Source organism: Oncorhynchus mykiss, chromosome 15 (genome assembly GCF_013265735.2).
Source record: "Oncorhynchus mykiss isolate Arlee chromosome 15, USDA_OmykA_1.1, whole genome shotgun sequence".
Lineage (NCBI taxonomy): Eukaryota > Metazoa > Chordata > Actinopteri > Salmoniformes > Salmonidae > Oncorhynchus > Oncorhynchus mykiss.
The window spans coordinates 77,449,827-77,467,480 of NC_048579.1; the positions used below are offsets into that span (position 1 = coordinate 77,449,827).

Consider the following 17,654-nt stretch of genomic DNA (forward strand, 5'->3'; position numbering starts at 1 on the left):
CTACACCAATAACACACTATAGAGAGGGAGGGAGGGAGGGGACTTACTGCTACACCAATAACACACTATAGAGAGAGGGAGGGAGGGGACTTACTGCTACACCAATAACACACTATAGAGAGGGAGGGGACTGAGATATCAAATCAGTCAAAATCTAAGAATTTAAACAAAAGAAAGACATTAACAATGTAAAGACTCAGTGACCAGCCTGGCTATAGAGACAACATAGAAAACAAGCTGGTCCTGGGGCCCTGTTCACACACAGACCCCACAGAGCCCCAGGACAGCAACACAATTAGAACCCAACCAAATCATGAGAAAACGAGCTGGTCCTGGGGCCCTGTTCACACACAGACCCCACAGAGCCCCAGGATAGCAACACAATTAGAACCCAACCAAATCATGAGAAAACAAGCTGGTCCTGGGGCCCTGTTCACACACAGACCCCACAGACCCCCAGGACAGCAACACAATTAGAACCCAACCAAATCATGAGAAAACAAGCTGGTCCTGGGGCCCTGTTCACACACAGACCCCACAGACCCCCAGGACAGCAACACAATTAGAACCCAACCAAATCATGAGAAAACGAGCTGGTCCTGGGGCCCTGTTCACACACAGACCCCACAGACCCCCAGGACAGCAACACAATTAGAACCCAACCAAATCATGAGAATACAAAAATATTATTATTTTCAATGTGTTAAGTAATTAACAAAAAAACAGAGCAAACTAGAATGTCATTTTGCCCTAAAAACAGTGAGTACACAGTTGCAGAAAATGAGGTGGAAACTGAGGTGCACTTCCTAACCACACTTCCTACCAAATGTATGACCATAGTAGACACATATTTCCCTCAGATCACACAAATCCACTTTTGATAAACTCCCATATCTACTGGGTGAAATATCACAGTGTGACATCACAGCAGCAAGATTTGTGACCTGTTGCCACAAGAAAAGGGCAACCAGTGAAGAACAAACACCATTGTAAATACAACCCATGTTTATGTTTATTTAAACTATCTACACATCATTACAACACTGCATATAGACATATGTTTTCTGTAAATTGTTTAATATCTATTTCACTTGCTTTGGCAATGTTAACATATGTTTCCCCTGCCAATGAAGCAGAGACACAGAGAGAGACACAGAGAGAGACACAGAGAGAGACACAGAGAGAGACAGAGAGAGAGACACAGAGAGAGACACAGAGAGAGAGAGAGAGAGAGACACACTGGTTACGTTGTGGCCGTTTTAAAATGGAAATCATTTAAAATACTATGTCTAATGTGTGTGTGTCATTTCTTACTCTGTGTCCAGTACTAGCCTACACACACGTCCAATTGACAGCTGTGTGACGTTTGGTTTGCCAGGCCAACAACCTGGTACAATACCGTAGCGACTACACTCTGTCCTCATTTCAGACACTTAAGTCAATTGAACAGTTCTGCTCAGAGAGATAGAAGAAGAGGATTCAGCCAGAAAGACAGACTAACTAAAGCCTAAGCTACGAAGCGGAGAACTGTTTCCATGGGGACAGGGCTGATAAGGGGGGGGGGGAGAAGGATGGACTGTAAATAGGAGTCAATAATTCATGAGCTTTGTGATAAGCAGGGATGTGTGTGTGTGTGTGTGTGTGTGTGTGTGTGTGTGTTCGTGCGGCACCATAACTATCCAACATCCAGCCAGTCAAATACACAAGATAGCGCTATTTTGTTACGCCTTCATTGGAAAATAACTAGAAAGAGATTTAGGAAGAACTTTTCTCACGTCAGTGAAGATATTTTTCTGAAGGTGTGGGTTGTATAAACAGAACAAGAGAGAGTCCCACGAAGCTTCTCCATTCAGTGGATTCAGATAGTACTCAGACCCCTCGACTTTATCCGCATTCTGTTACATTACAGCCTTATTCCAAAATGGATTATATCATTTAATCCCCCTCATCAAGCTATACACAACACCCCATAATGACAAAGCAAAAACAAGTTAACATTTTTTGAAAAAAATATGATACAAAATAAAACACTGACATTTCACATTACCATAAGTATTCAGACCCTTTACTCAGTACTTTGTTGAAGCATCTTTGTCAGCGATTACAGCCTCGAAGTCTTGGGTATGAAGCTACAAGCTTGGCACACTTGTATTTGGGGAGTTTCTCCCATTCTTCTCTGCAGATCCTCTCAAGCTCTGTCAGGTTGGATGGGGAGCGTCGCTGCACAGATATTTTCAGGTCTCTCCAGAGACGTCTGGGCTCTGGCTGGGCCACTCAGACATTCAGAGACTTGTGCCAAAGACACTCCTGCATTATCTTGGCTGTGTGCTTATGGGTTGTCCTGTTGGAAGGTGAACCTTCGCCCCAGTCTGAGGTCCTGAGTGCTCTGGAGCAGGTTTCATCAAGGATCTCTCTGTAGGATCTCTGTGGTCCGTTCATCTTTCCCTTGATCCTGACTAGTCTCCCAGTCCCTGCCTCTGAAAAACAACCCCACAGCTTGATGCTGCCACCACTATGCTTCACCGTAGGGATGGTGCCAGGTTTCCTCCAGACGTGACGCTTGGCATTCAGGCCAAAGAGTTCAATCTTGGTTTCATCAGACCAGAAAATCTGGTTCCTCATGGTCAGAGTCCTTTAGGTACCTTTTGGCAAACTCCAAGCGGGCTGTCATGTCCCTTTTACTGAGGAGTGGCTTCCGTCTGACCACTCTACCCTAAAGGCCTGATTGGTGGAGTGCTGCAGAGATGGTTGTCCTTCTGGAACTGTGGAGCTCTGTCAGAGTGACCATCGGGTTCTTGGTCACCTCCCTGACCAGGGCCCTTCTCCCCCATTTGCTCAGTTTGGCCGTGGCGACCAGCCCCTGGTGGTTCCAAACTACCTCCATTTAATAATGATGAAGGCCACGGTGTTCTTGGGGACCTTCAAAGCCGCATATCTGATCACCTTCGTATAGTGTGGCTCTTTATACAGAGGTTGTTTTAAAACAGGTAAAGTAGCATATTTACACTATTGATCTTTCTCCCTCTTTTCTAATGATTTCCACAAGGTAATAAAGTGGCCAGCCAGGAGGTTCATGTAATCAAAATCTAATTAAAAAATCTGCCGTGCGTTGCATTCCTCAGAGGTTACACTCTGCATCATCAGCCAATCGAAGTGTGTGTGTGTGTGTGTGTGAGAGAGAGAGCGAGAGAAAGAGGTCTAATTTATTTACTATTTACTCACCACAGATCTATTTAAATAATGCATAAACCTTTATTTAAACCAAGTAGATTGAGAGCACATGGCGTTTGCAATGCCAAGGGTCCTTGGTTAGATTTTCACTGGAGCCTCCCATGTGTTACATTTATGCACACTACTGTAAGTCTGTACCTGATAAAAAGCATCTGCTAAATGGGATAGGGGATACGTAGTCAGTTGAGGAAAGCAGTCCTGATGTTGAAAGGGGAGACCTAGTCAGTTGAGAACAACAGTCCTGATGTTGAAAGGGGAGACCTAGTCAGTTGAGGAAAACAGTCCTGATGTTGAAAGGGGAGACCTAGTCAGTTGAGGACAACAGTCCTGATGTTGAAAGGGGAGACCTAGTCAGTTGAGGACAACAGTCCTGATGTTGAAAGGGGAGACCTAGTCAGTTGAGGACAACAGTCCTGATGTTGAAAGGGGAGACCTAGTCAGTTGAGGACAACAGTCCTGATGTTGAAAGGGGAGACCTAGTCAGTTGAGGACAACAGTCCTGATGCTGAAAGGGGAGACCTAGTCAGTTGAGGACAACAGTCCTGATGTTGAAAGGGGAGACCTAGTCAGTTGAGGAAAACAGTCCTGATGTTGAAAGGGGAGACCTAGTCAGTTGAGGACAACAGTCCTGATGTTGAAAGGGGAGACCTAGTCAGTTGAGGACAACAGTCCTGATGTTGAAAGGGGAGACCTAGTCAGTTGAGGACAACAGTCCTGATGTTGAAAGGGGAGACCTAGTCAGTTGAGGACAACAGTCCTGATGTTGAAAGGGGAGACCTAGTCAGTTGAGGACAACAGTCCTAATGTTGAAAGGGGAGACCTAGTCAGTTGAGGACAACAGTCCTGATGCTGAAAGGGGAGACCTAGTCAGTTGTACAACTGAATGTCATCAACTGAAATGTGTCTTCCTCATTTAACCCTCTGAATCAGAGCGGGGGGAGGGGGGGGACTTAATCCATGTCAGCGCTGCCTGGGGAGCAGTTGTTGTTGAGGGTAACTGCCCTGCTCAATGACAGAACGGCAGATTTGTCCACCTTGCCGGCTCGAGGATTCAAACCAGAGACCTTTCTGTTACTGGCCCAACGCTCTTAACCGGTAAGGCTACCTGCCGCCTCCCCCTAACCCTACCCGCCGCCTCCCCCTAACCCTACCCGCGCCTCCCCCTAACCCTACCTGCCGCCTCCCCCTAACCCTACCCGCCGCCTACCCCTAACCCTACCCGCCGCCTACCCCTAACCCTACCCGCCGCCTCCCCCTAACCCTACCCGCCGCCTCCCCCTAACCGCCGCCTCCCCCTAACCCTACCCGCCACCTCCCCCTAACCCTACCCGCCGCCTCCCCCTAACCCTACCCGCCGCCTCCCCCTAACCGCCGCCTCCCCCTAACCCTACCCGCCGCCTCCCCCTAACCCTACCCGCCACCTCCCCCTAACCCTACCCGCCGCCTCCCCCTAACCCTACCCGCCGCCTCCCCCTAACCGCCGCCTCCCCCTAACCCTACCCGCCGCCTCCCCCTAACCCTACCCGCCGCCCCCCCCTAACCCTACCCGCCGCATCCCCCTAACCTTACCCGCCGCCTCCCCCTAACCCTACCCGCCGCCTCCCCCTAACCGCCGCCTACCCCTAACCCTACCCGCCGCCTCCCCCTAACCCTACCTGCCGCCTCCCCCTAACCACCGCCTCCCCCTACCCGCCGCCTACCCCTAACCCTACCCGCCGCCTCCCCCTAACCCTACCCGCCGCCTCCCCCTAACCCTACCCGCCGCCTCCCCCTAACCGCCGCCTCCCCCTAACCCTACCTGCCGCCTCCCCCTAACCCTACCCGCCGCCTCCCCCTAACCCTACCCGCCGCCTCCCCCTAACCCTACCCGCCGCCTCCCCCTAACCCTACCCGCCGCCTCCCCCTAACCCTACCCGCCACCTCCCCCTAACCCTACCCGCCGCCTCCCCCTAACCCTACCCGCCGCCTCCCCCTAACCGCCGCCTCCCCCTAACCCTACCCGCCGCCCCCCCCTAACCCTACCCGCCGCATCCCCCTAACCCTACCCGCCGCCCCCCCCTAACCCTACCCGCCGCATCCCCCTAACCTTACCCGCCGCCTCCCCCTAACCCTACCCGCCGCCTCCCCCTAACCCTACCCGCCGCCTCCCCCTAACCCTACCCGCCGCCTCCCCCTAACCCTACCCGCCGCCTCCCCCTAACCGCCGCCTCCCCCTACCCGCCGCCTACCCCTAACCCTACCCGCCGCCTCCCCCTAACCCTACCCGCCGCCTCCCCCTAACCCTAACCGCCGCCTCCCCCTACCCGCCGCCTACCCCTAACCCTACCCGCCGCCTCCCCCTAACCCTACCTGCCGCCTCCCCCTAACCCTACCTGCCGCCTCCCCCTAACCCTACCTGCTGCCTCACGGCACATATTATTACAGCACACTCTCTTGGTCATGAGGTTTAATAATAACAGTAATAATATATGAATAATAAATAAATATAGTGCACTCTTGATTTATTATTCATATACTGATTACTGAGAACACGTTCTCTATTACAGTAACACCAAGATGGAAGATTAGAACCAGGAGGAGGTGATACAGACCTACCGACGTCCCCCAACCCCACTCTGTCCCACAGACCTACCGACGTTCCCCCCCGCAGACCTATCGACGCCCCCCCCCCCCCCCCCCCCCACTCTGTCCCGCAGACCTACCGACGTCCCCCCCCGCAGACCTACCGACGTCCCCCCCCACTCTGTCCCGCAGACCTACCGACGTCCCCCCCCGCAGACCTACCGACGTTCCCCCCCGCAGACCTATCGACTCCCCCCCCCCAACTCTGTCCCGCAGACCTACCGACGTCCCCCCCCACTCTGTCCCGCAGACCTACCGACGTCCCCCCCCGCAGACCTCCCGACTCCCCCCCCCACTGTCCCGCAGTCCTACCGACATCCCCCCCACACTCTGTCCCACAGACCTACCGATGTCCCCACACTCTGTCCCACAGACGTCCCCACTCTGTCCTATAAACCTACTGAGAAACAAAGTTCAAACAACATTTAAGTGGATTTCTCATTTCCAGCTGTTTCTGAGAAGCACAGCGAGTGTGACTTTGCCGTTCCACTCTAGGTGCCATTCCACTGAGTGGGTTGTGTGGGGTGACTATTCCTATGTTTAGCAAAGCACATGTCATCCAACATCACACTCAACCACACCTGTGGAGAGGAGAGGAGGCAAGCTAGCAGCGCGGGTTGCCTTGGCAACGCTGAGAGCAGAGGGTCACTTCTAATTAAAACAGAGAGGCAATTAGAGAGGAACTGGGTGGCTGTTACCACAACCTCCTGGTTTAATGGAGACAGACGGTAGAGCTGTGTCTGCGTGAGGAAAAAGGGAACTTCTGTCTGATAGTTCCATCTAGCCAGTCTGCTCGGGTCCTGGCTGAGAGTTCCATCTAGCCAGTCTGCTCGGGTCCTGGCTGAGAGTTCCATCTAGCCAGTCTGCTCGGGTCCTGGCTGAGAGTTCCATCTAGCCAGTCTGCTCGGGTCCTGGCTGAGAGTTCCATCTAGCCAGTCTGCTCGGGTCCTGGCTGAGAGTTCCATCTAGCCAGTCTGCTCGGGTCCTGGCTGAGAGTTCCATCTAGCCAGTCTGCTCGGGTCCTGGCTGAGAGTTCCATCTAGCCAGTCTGCTCGGGTCCTGGCCGAGAGTCCCATCTAGCCAGTGTGCTCGGGTCCTGGCTGAGAGTCCCATCTAGCCAGAATGCTCGGGTCCTGGCTGAGAGTCCCATCTAGCCAGTCTGCTCGGGTCCTGGCTGAGAGTCCCATCTAGCCAGTGTGCTCGGGTCCTGGCTGAGAGTCCCATCTAGCCAGAATGCTCGGGTCCTGGCTGAGAGTCCCATCTAGCCAGTCTGCTCGGGTCCTGGCTGAGAGTCCCATCTAGCCAGTCTGCTCGGGTCCTGGCTGAGAGTTCCATCTAGCCAGTCTGCTCGGGTCCTGGCTGAGAGTCCCATCTAGCCAGTCTGCTCGGGTCCTGGCTGAGAGTTCCATCTAGCCAGTCTGCTCGGGTCCTGGCTGAGAGTCCCATCTAGCCAGTCTGCTCAGGTCCTGGCTGAAAGTCCCATCTAGCCAGAATGCTCGGGTCCTGGCTGAGAGTCCCATCTAGCCAGTCAGACAGGTGGGCACTAGGCAGTAAGCAGCCGTGCTTCACCTCTCACAAGATTGCTACAGTATGTCATATTGATGTGGTTCTGGAGACGTTAAACACGGTCAGATCTGATCGCCTGTATGTGTTTCCTAAGTCTGTCTTTATCTCCAAGACTGTATTGACGCTTTGCCTATTTGATGGTTCGTCACAGGGCATAGCGGGATTTCTTATAAGCTTCCGGGTTAAGAGTCCCACACCTTGAAAGCGGCAGCTCTACCCTTCAGCACAGCGCGAATGTTACCTGTAGTCCATGGCTTCTGGTTGTGGTATGTACGTTCAGTCACTGTGGGGACGACGTCCTCAATGCACTTATTGATAAAGCCGGTGACTGATGTGGTGTATTCCTCAATGCCATGGGAGGAATCCCGGGAACATATTCCAGTCTGTGCTGCAAAACAGTCCTGTAGTTCAGCATCTGCTTCATCTGACCACTTTTTTTATAGACTGAGTCACTGGTGCTTCCTGCTTTAATTTCTGCTTGTAAGCAGGAATCAGGAGGATAGAGTTGTGGTCGGATTTACCAAATAGAGGGCGAGGGAGAGCTTTGTACGTGTCTCTGTGTGTGGAGTACAGGTGATCTAGAATTTTTTTTTTCCCCTCTGGTTGCACATTTAACATGTTGATAGAGATTTGGTAGACCTGATTTAAGTTTCCCTGCATTAAAGTCTCCGGCCACTAGGAGTGCCGCCTCTGGGTGAGTGGTTTCCTGTTTGCTTATTTCCTTATACAGCTGACTGAGTGCGGTCTTAGTGCCAGCATCTGTCTGTGGTGGTAAATAAACAGCCACAAAAACTATAGCTTTAAAACTCTCTAGGCAAGTAGTGTGGCCTGCAATTTATCACAATATACTCTACTTCAGGCAAGCAAAATCTAGAGACTTCCTTAGATTTTGTGCACCAGCTGTTTACAAATACGCACAGACACCCCCCCCCCCCCCCCCCCCCCTTTTTATCCGGAGTGTGCTGTTCTATCTTGCCAGTGCAGAGTATATCCCGCTAGCTGAATATCCATGTCGTCATTCAGTCACGATTCCGTGAAACATAGGATATCACAGTTTTTGATGTCCCGTTGGTAGGATATTCGTGATCGTACCTCGCCTAATTTATTGTCCAATGATTGCCCGTTGGCGAGTAATATTTACGGTAATGGCAGCTTTCCCACGCACCTTCTGCGGATCCTCACAAGGCATCCTGCTCTGTGTCCTCTGTACCTGCGTCTCTTCCTCTTGCAAATAACGGGGATGTTGGCCTTGTCGGGTGTTCGGAGAATGTCCTGTTGCATCTTGCTTGTTGAAGAAAAAACATCTTTGTCTAATCCGAGGTGAGTGATCGCTGTCCTGATATCCAGAAGCTCTTTGTCTAATCCGAGGTGAGTGATCGCTGTCCTGATATCCAGAAGCTCTTTGTCTAATCCGACGTGAGTGATCGCTGTCCTGATATCCAGAAGCTCTTTGTCTAATCCGAGGTGAGTGATCGCTGTCCTGATTTCCAGAAGCTCTTTGTCTAATCCGAGGTGAGTGATCGCTGTCCTGATATCCAGAAGCTTTGTCTAATCCGAGGTGAGTGATCGCTGTCCTGATATCCAGAAGCTCTTTGTCTAATCCGAGGTGAGTGATTGCTGTCCTGATATCCAGAAGCTCTTTGTCTAATCCGAGGTGAGTGATTGCTGTCCTGATATCCAGAAGCTCTTTGTCTAATCCAAGGTGAGTGATCGCTGTCCTGATATCCAGAAGCTCTTTGTCTAATCCGAGGTGAGTGATCGCTGTCCTGATATCCAGAAGCTCTTTGTCTAATCCGAGGTGAGTGGTGGCTGTCCTGATATCCAGAAGATCTTTGTCTAATCCGAGGTGAGTGATCTCTGTCCTGATATCCAGAAGATCTTTGTCTAATCTGAGGTGAGTGATCGCTGTCCTGATATCCAGAAGATCTTTGTCTAATCCGAGGTGAGTGATCACTGTCCTGATATCCAGAAGCTCTTTGTCTAATCTGAGGTGAGTGATCTCTGTCCTGATATCCAGAAGATCTTTTTTTGCCGTAAGATACAGTTGCAGAAACATCATGTACAAAATAAGTTACAAATAACGTGAGAAAAAAACCACATAATGGCACAATTGGTTGGGCGCAAGTAAAACTGCTGCCATTACTTCCGCCGCCATTTTTAAGTTCCAGAGTGAGTGTGTGTGAGTATGTGCGTTCATTCCCAGTGTCTACTCTGACTCACCCTGGTGATAACCTCAAAGCCTGGTTCCTCCAGCTGGTTGATGTCCAGTCCAGGTATGGCCTCATTCAGCAGGTCAGCCACCTCCCCGACAGGCCTCTCCTTCAGTAGCACCGTGTCTGGACCCCGGAACGCATCAAACAGGTAGTTGGTCACCTTGGAGAAACCACCCAGCGTAGTGGTGACTGGGTCCTGAGAAAACTTCTGGAGGAGGAGAGGGAGGAGAGAGAGAGAGAGGGAGAAGGAGAGGGAGAGAGAGAGAGTTGATTGGGGGAGAGAGGGAGTAAAGCGGAACAGGGGAGAGAGAGAGGGAGAAGGAGAGGGAGAGAGAGAGAGTTGATTGGGGGAGAGAGGGAGTAAAGCGGAACAGGGGAGAGAGAGAGAGGAGAGAGGGAGAAGGAGAGAGGAGGAGAGAGAGAAGGAGAGAGAGGGAGAAGGAGAGAGAAGGAGAGAGGAGGAGAGAGGAGGAGAGAGGGAGAAGGAGAGAGGAGGAGAGAGGGAGAAGGAGAGAGGGAGAAGGAGAGAGGAGGAGAGAGGGAGAAGGAGAGAGGAGGAGAGAGGGAGAAGGAGAGAGGAGGAGAGAGGAGGAGAGAGGGAGAAGGAGAGGGAGAGAGAGAGAGTTGATTGGGGGAGAGAGGGAGTAAAGCGGAACAGGGGAGAGAGAGAGAGAGGAGAGAGGGAGAAGGAGAGGGAGAGAGTTGATTGGGGGAGAGAGGGAGTAAAGCGGAACAGGGGAGAGAGAGAGAGGGAGAAGGAGAGAGAAGGAGAGAGGGAGAAGGAGAGAGAAGGAGAGAGGGAGAAGGAGAGAGGAGGAGAGAGGGAGAAGGAGAGAGGAGAGAGGAGGAGAGAGGGAGAAGGAGAAGGAGAGAGGAGGAGAGAGGGAGAAGGAGAGAGGAGGAGAGAGGGAGAAGGAGAGAGGAGGAGAGAGGAGGAGAGAGGGAGAAGGAGAGAGGAGAGGGATGACAGGGAAGATAGGGGTCATGAAGGAGGTCATTGTAAACGCTGTGGCACCAGACAGATGTAGTTTAGCTGCAGTCTCATTATAAACACTAAGATGACACAAGCTTATTTTAGCCATGCTATTTTCACCTTAATCACAGGTGTGAAATGTTATATTAGGAAGAGCCCCCAGCCAGATGACTTACTGCACATTTTAACTTTAGATTTTCATCAAAAGCAACGGGCGAAAGCATCTTAAAAGCACAACAGCATCGGTCATCATCTCAGACGTCCAACCTAGTAGCCCCCCCCCCGGCCCCCCACTGCCTGGAACACTTTCAACTCTCCACACTGCGTACTCTTACACTTTCAACTCTCCAGACTGCGTACTCGTACACTTTCAACTCTCCACACTGTGTACTCTTACACTTTCAACTCTCCAGACTGCGTACTCTTACACTTTCAACTCTCCAGACTGCGTACTCGTACACTTTCAACTCTCCACACTGCGTACTCGTACACTTTCAACTCTCCACACTGCGTACTCTTACACTTTCAACTCTCCACACAGCGTACTCGTACACTTTCAACTCTCCACACTGCGTACTCGTACACTTTCAACTCTCCACACTGCGTACTCGTACACTTTCAACTCTCCACACTGCGTACTCTTACACTTTCAACTGTCCACACTGCGTACTCTTACACTTTCAACTGTCCACACTGCGTACTCTTACACTTTCAACTCTCCACACTGCGTACTCTTACACTTTCAACTGTCCACACTGCGTACTCGTACACTTTCAACTGTCCACACTGCGTACTCGTACACTTTCAACTCTCCACACTGCGTACTCTTACACTTTCAACTCTCCACACTGCGTACTCTTACACTTTCAACTCTCCACACTGCGTACTCGTACACTTTCAACTGTCCACACTGCGTACTCGTACACTTTCAACTCTCCACACTGCGTACTCTTACACTTTCAACTGTCCAGACTGCGTACTCTTACACTTTCAACTCTCCACACTGCGTACTCTTACACTTTCAACTGTCCACACTGCGTACTCTTACACTTTCAACTGTCCACACTGCGTACTCTTACACTTTCAACTGTCCACACTGCGTACTCTTACACTTTCAACTGTCCACACTGCGTACTCTTACACTTTCAACTGTCCACACTGCGTACTCTTACACTTTCAACTGTCCACACTGCGTACTCTTACACTTTCAACTGTCCACACTGCGTACTCTTACACTTTCAACTGTCCACACTGCGTACTCTTACACTTTCAACTGTCCACACTGCGTACTCTTACACTTTCAACTCTCCACACTGCGTACTCTTACACTTTCAACTGTCCACACTGCGTACTCGTACACTTTCAACTCTCCACACTGCGTACTCGTACACTTTCAACTGTCCACACTGCGTACTCGTACACTTTCAACTCTCCACACTGCGTACTCGTACACTTTCAACTGTCCACACTACATACTCGTACACTTTCAACTCTCCACACTGCGTACTCGTACACTTTCAACTCTCCACACTGCGTACTCGTACACTTTCAACTCTCCACACTGCGTACTCTTACACTTTCAACTCTCCACACTGCGTACTCGTACACTTTCAACTGTCCACACTGCGTACTCGTACACTTTCAACTGTCCACACTGCGTACTCGTACACTTTCAACTCTCCACACTGCGTACTCTTACACTTTCAACTCTCCACACCGAGTACTCTTACACTTTCAACGCTCCACACTGCGTACTCTTACACTTTCAACTCTCCACACTGGGTACTCTTACACTTTCAACTGTCCACACTGCGTACTCGTACACTTTCAACTGTCCACACTGCGTACTCGTACACTTTCAACTCTCCACACTGCGTACTCTTACACTTTCAACTCTCCACACAGCGTACTCGTACACTTTCAACTCTCCACACTGCGTACTCGTACACTTTCAACTGTCCACACTGCGTACTCTTACACTTTCAACTCTCCACACTGCGTACTCTTACACTTTCAACTGTCCACACTGCGTACTCTTACACTTTCAACTCTCCACACTGCGTACTCTTACACTTTCAACTGTCCACACTGCGTACTCTTACACTTTCAACTCTCCACACTGCGTACTCTTACACTTTCAACTGTCCACACTGCGTACTCGTACACTTTCAACTGTCCACACTGCGTACTCGTACACTTTCAACTCTCCAGACTGCGTACTCTTACACTTTCAACTCTCCACACTGCGTACTCTTACACTTTCAACTGTCCACACTGCGTACTCGTACACTTTCAACTGTCCACACTGCGTACTCGTACACTTTCAACTCTCCACACTGCGTACTCTTACACTTTCAACTGTCCAGACTGCGTACTCTTACACTTTCAACTCTCCACACTGCGTACTCTTACACTTTCAACTGTCCACACTGCGTACTCTTACACTTTCAACTGTCCACACTGCGTACTCTTACACTTTCAACTCTCCACACTGCGTACTCGTACACTTTCAACTGTCCACACTGCGTACTCGTACACTTTCAACTCTCCACACTGCGTACTCGTACACTTTCAACTGTCCACACTGCGTACTCGTACACTTTCAACTCTCCACACTGCGTACTCGTACACTTTCAACTGTCCACACTGCGTACTCGTACACTTTCAACTCTCCACACTGCGTACTCGTACACTTTCAACTGTCCACACTGCGTACTCGTACACTTTCAACTGTCCACACTGCGTACTCGTACACTTTCAACTCTCCACACTGCGTACTCTTACACTTTCAACTCTCCACACCGAGTACTCTTACACTTTCAACGCTCCACACTGCGTACTCTTACACTTTCAACTCTCCACACTGGGTACTCTTACACTTTCAACTGTCCACACTGCGTACTCGTACACTTTCAACTGTCCACACTGCGTACTCGTACACTTTCAACTCTCCACACTGCGTACTCTTACACTTTCAACTCTCCACACTGCGTACTCTTACACTTTCAACTCTCCAGACTGCGTACTCGTACACTTTCAACTGTCCAGACTGCGTACTCTTACACTTTCAACTGACCAGACTGCATACTCTTACACTTTCAACTGACCAGACTGCGTACTCTTACACTTTCAACTCTCCACACTGCGTACTCTTACACTTTCAACTCTCCACACTGCGTACTCTTACACTTTCAACTCTCCACACTGTGTACTCTTACACTTTCAACTCTCCAGACTGCGTACTCGTACACTTTCAACTCTCCACACTGCGTACTCGTACACTTTCAACTGTCCAGACTGCGTACTCGTACACTTTCAACTGTCCACACTGCGTACTCGTACACTTTCAACTCTCCACACTGCGTACTCTTACACTTTCAACTCTCCACACAGCGTACTCGTACACTTTCAACTCTCCACACTGCGTACTCGTACACTTTCAACTCTCCACACTGCGTACTCGTACACTTTCAACTCTCCACACTGCGTACTCTTACACTTTCAACTCTCCACACTGCGTACTCGTACACTTTCAACTGTCCACACTGCGTACTCTTACACTTTCAACTGTCCACACTGCGTACTCGTACACTTTCAACTCTCCACACTGCGTACTCTTACACTTTCAACTGTCCACACTGCGTACTCGTACACTTTCAACTGTCCACACTGCGTACTCGTACACTTTCAACTCTCCACACTGCGTACTCGTACACTTTCAACTCTCCACACTGCGTACTCTTACACTTTCAACTCTCCACACTGCGTACTCGTACACTTTCAACTGTCCAGACTGCGTACTCGTACACTTTCAACTGTCCACACTGCGTACTCGTACACTTTCAACTGTCCACACTGCGTACTCGTACACTTTCAACTCTCCACACTGCGTACTCTTACACTTTCAACTGTCCACACTGCGTACTCTTACACTTTCAACTCTCCACACTGCGTACTCGTACACTTTCAACTCTCCACACTGCGTACTCTTACACTTTCAACTGTCCACACTGCGTACTCGTACACTTTCAACTCTCCACACTGCGTACTCGTACACTTTCAACTCTCCACACTGCGTACTCTTACACTTTCAACTGTCCACACTGCGTACTCTTACACTTTCAACTGTCCACACTGCGTACTCGTACACTTTCAACTGTCCACACTGCGTACTCTTACACTTTCAACTGTCCACACTGCGTACTCTTACACTTTCAACTCTCCACACTGCGTACTCTTACACTTTCAACTGTCCAGACTGCGTACTCTTACACTTTCAACTCTCCACACTGCGTACTCTTACACTTTCAACTGACCAGACTGCGTACTCTTACACTTTCAACTGTCCACACTGCGTACTCTTACACTTTCAACTCTCCACACTGCGTACTCTTACACTTTCAACTGTCCACACTGCGTACTCGTACACTTTCAACTCTCCACACTGCGTACTCGTACACTTTCAACTGTCCACACTGCGTACTCGTACACTTTCAACTCTCCACACTGCGTACTCGTACACTTTCAACTGTCCACACTGCGTACTCGTACACTTTCAACTCTCCACACTGCGTACTCTTACACTTTCAACTGTCCACACTGCGTACTCTTACACTTTCAACTCTCCACACTGCGTACTCTTACACTTTCAACTGTCCAGACTGCGTACTCTTACACTTTCAACTCTCCACACTGCGTACTCTTACACTTTCAACTGACCAGACTGCGTACTCTTACACTTTCAACTGTCCACACTGCGTACTCTTACACTTTCAACTCTCCACACTGCGTACTCTTACACTTTCAACTGTCCACACTGCGTACTCGTACACTTTCAACTCTCCACACTGCGTACTCGTACACTTTCAACTGTCCACACTGCGTACTCGTACACTTTCAACTCTCCACACTGCGTACTCGTACACTTTCAACTGTCCACACTGCGTACTCGTACACTTTCAACTCTCCACACTGCGTACTCTTACACTTTCAACTGTCCACACTGCGTACTCTTACACTTTCAACTCTCCACACTGCGTACTCGTACACTTTCAACTGTCCACACTGCGTACTCTTACACTTTCAACTGTCCACACTGCGTACTCTTACACTTTCAACTCTCCACACTGCGTACTCTTACACTTTCAACTGTCCAGACTGCGTACTCTTACACTTTCAACTCTCCACACTGCGTACTCTTACACTTTCAACTCTCCACACTGCGTACTCTTACACTTTCAACTGTCCACACTGCGTACTCGTACACTTTCAACTCTCCACACTGCGTACTCTTACACTTTCAACTCTCCACACTGCGTACTCTTACACTTTCAACTGTCCACACTGCGTACTCGTACACTTTCAACTCTCCACACTGCGTACTCTTACACTTTCAACTCTCCACACTGCGTACTCGTACACTTTCAACTGTCCAGACTGCGTACTCGTACACTTTCAACTGTCCACACTGCGTACTCGTACACTTTCAACTGTCCACACTGCGTACTCGTACACTTTCAACTCTCCACACTGCGTACTCTTACACTTTCAACTGTCCACACTGCGTACTCTTACACTTTCAACTCTCCACACTGCGTACTCGTACACTTTCAACTCTCCACACTGCGTACTCTTACACTTTCAACTGTCCACACTGCGTACTCGTACACTTTCAACTCTCCACACTGCGTACTCGTACACTTTCAACTCTCCACACTGCGTACTCTTACACTTTCAACTGTCCACACTGCGTACTCTTACACTTTCAACTGTCCACACTGCGTACTCGTACACTTTCAACTGTCCACACTGCGTACTCTTACACTTTCAACTGTCCACACTGCGTACTCTTACACTTTCAACTCTCCACACTGCGTACTCTTACACTTTCAACTGTCCAGACTGCGTACTCTTACACTTTCAACTCTCCACACTGCGTACTCTTACACTTTCAACTGACCAGACTGCGTACTCTTACACTTTCAACTGTCCACACTGCGTACTCTTACACTTTCAACTCTCCACACTGCGTACTCTTACACTTTCAACTGTCCACACTGCGTACTCGTACACTTTCAACTCTCCACACTGCGTACTCGTACACTTTCAACTGTCCACACTGCGTACTCGTACACTTTCAACTCTCCACACTGCGTACTCGTACACTTTCAACTGTCCACACTGCGTACTCGTACACTTTCAACTCTCCACACTGCGTACTCTTACACTTTCAACTGTCCACACTGCGTACTCTTACACTTTCAACTCTCCACACTGCGTACTCTTACACTTTCAACTGTCCAGACTGCGTACTCTTACACTTTCAACTCTCCACACTGCGTACTCTTACACTTTCAACTGACCAGACTGCGTACTCTTACACTTTCAACTGTCCACACTGCGTACTCTTACACTTTCAACTCTCCACACTGCGTACTCTTACACTTTCAACTGTCCACACTGCGTACTCGTACACTTTCAACTCTCCACACTGCGTACTCGTACACTTTCAACTGTCCACACTGCGTACTCGTACACTTTCAACTCTCCACACTGCGTACTCGTACACTTTCAACTGTCCACACTGCGTACTCGTACACTTTCAACTCTCCACACTGCGTACTCTTACACTTTCAACTGTCCACACTGCGTACTCTTACACTTTCAACTCTCCACACTGCGTACTCGTACACTTTCAACTGTCCACACTGCGTACTCTTACACTTTCAACTGTCCACACTGCGTACTCTTACACTTTCAACTCTCCACACTGCGTACTCTTACACTTTCAACTGTCCAGACTGCGTACTCTTACACTTTCAACTCTCCACACTGCGTACTCTTACACTTTCAACTCTCCACACTGCGTACTCTTACACTTTCAACTGTCCACACTGCGTACTCGTACACTTTCAACTCTCCACACTGCGTACTCTTACACTTTCAACTCTCCACACTGCGTACTCTTACACTTTCAACTGTCCACACTGCGTACTCGTACACTTTCAACTCTCCACACTGCGTACTCGTACACTTTCAACTGTCCACAC

At 49.7% G+C, this 17,654-nt stretch overlaps 1 protein-coding gene across 1 annotated transcript in view; it reads right to left on the reverse strand.

The window, feature by feature from the left end:
• LOC110515635 (TBC1 domain family member 15) overlaps positions 1-17,654 on the reverse strand; it is an 88,540-nt gene that overhangs the window by 31,564 nt on the left and 39,322 nt on the right. The window contains exon 7 of the mRNA XM_036945427.1: positions 9,640-9,840. Within this exon, the coding sequence (XP_036801322.1) occupies positions 9,640-9,840 (201 nt within the window). The remainder of the gene's footprint in view (positions 1-9,639; positions 9,841-17,654) is intronic.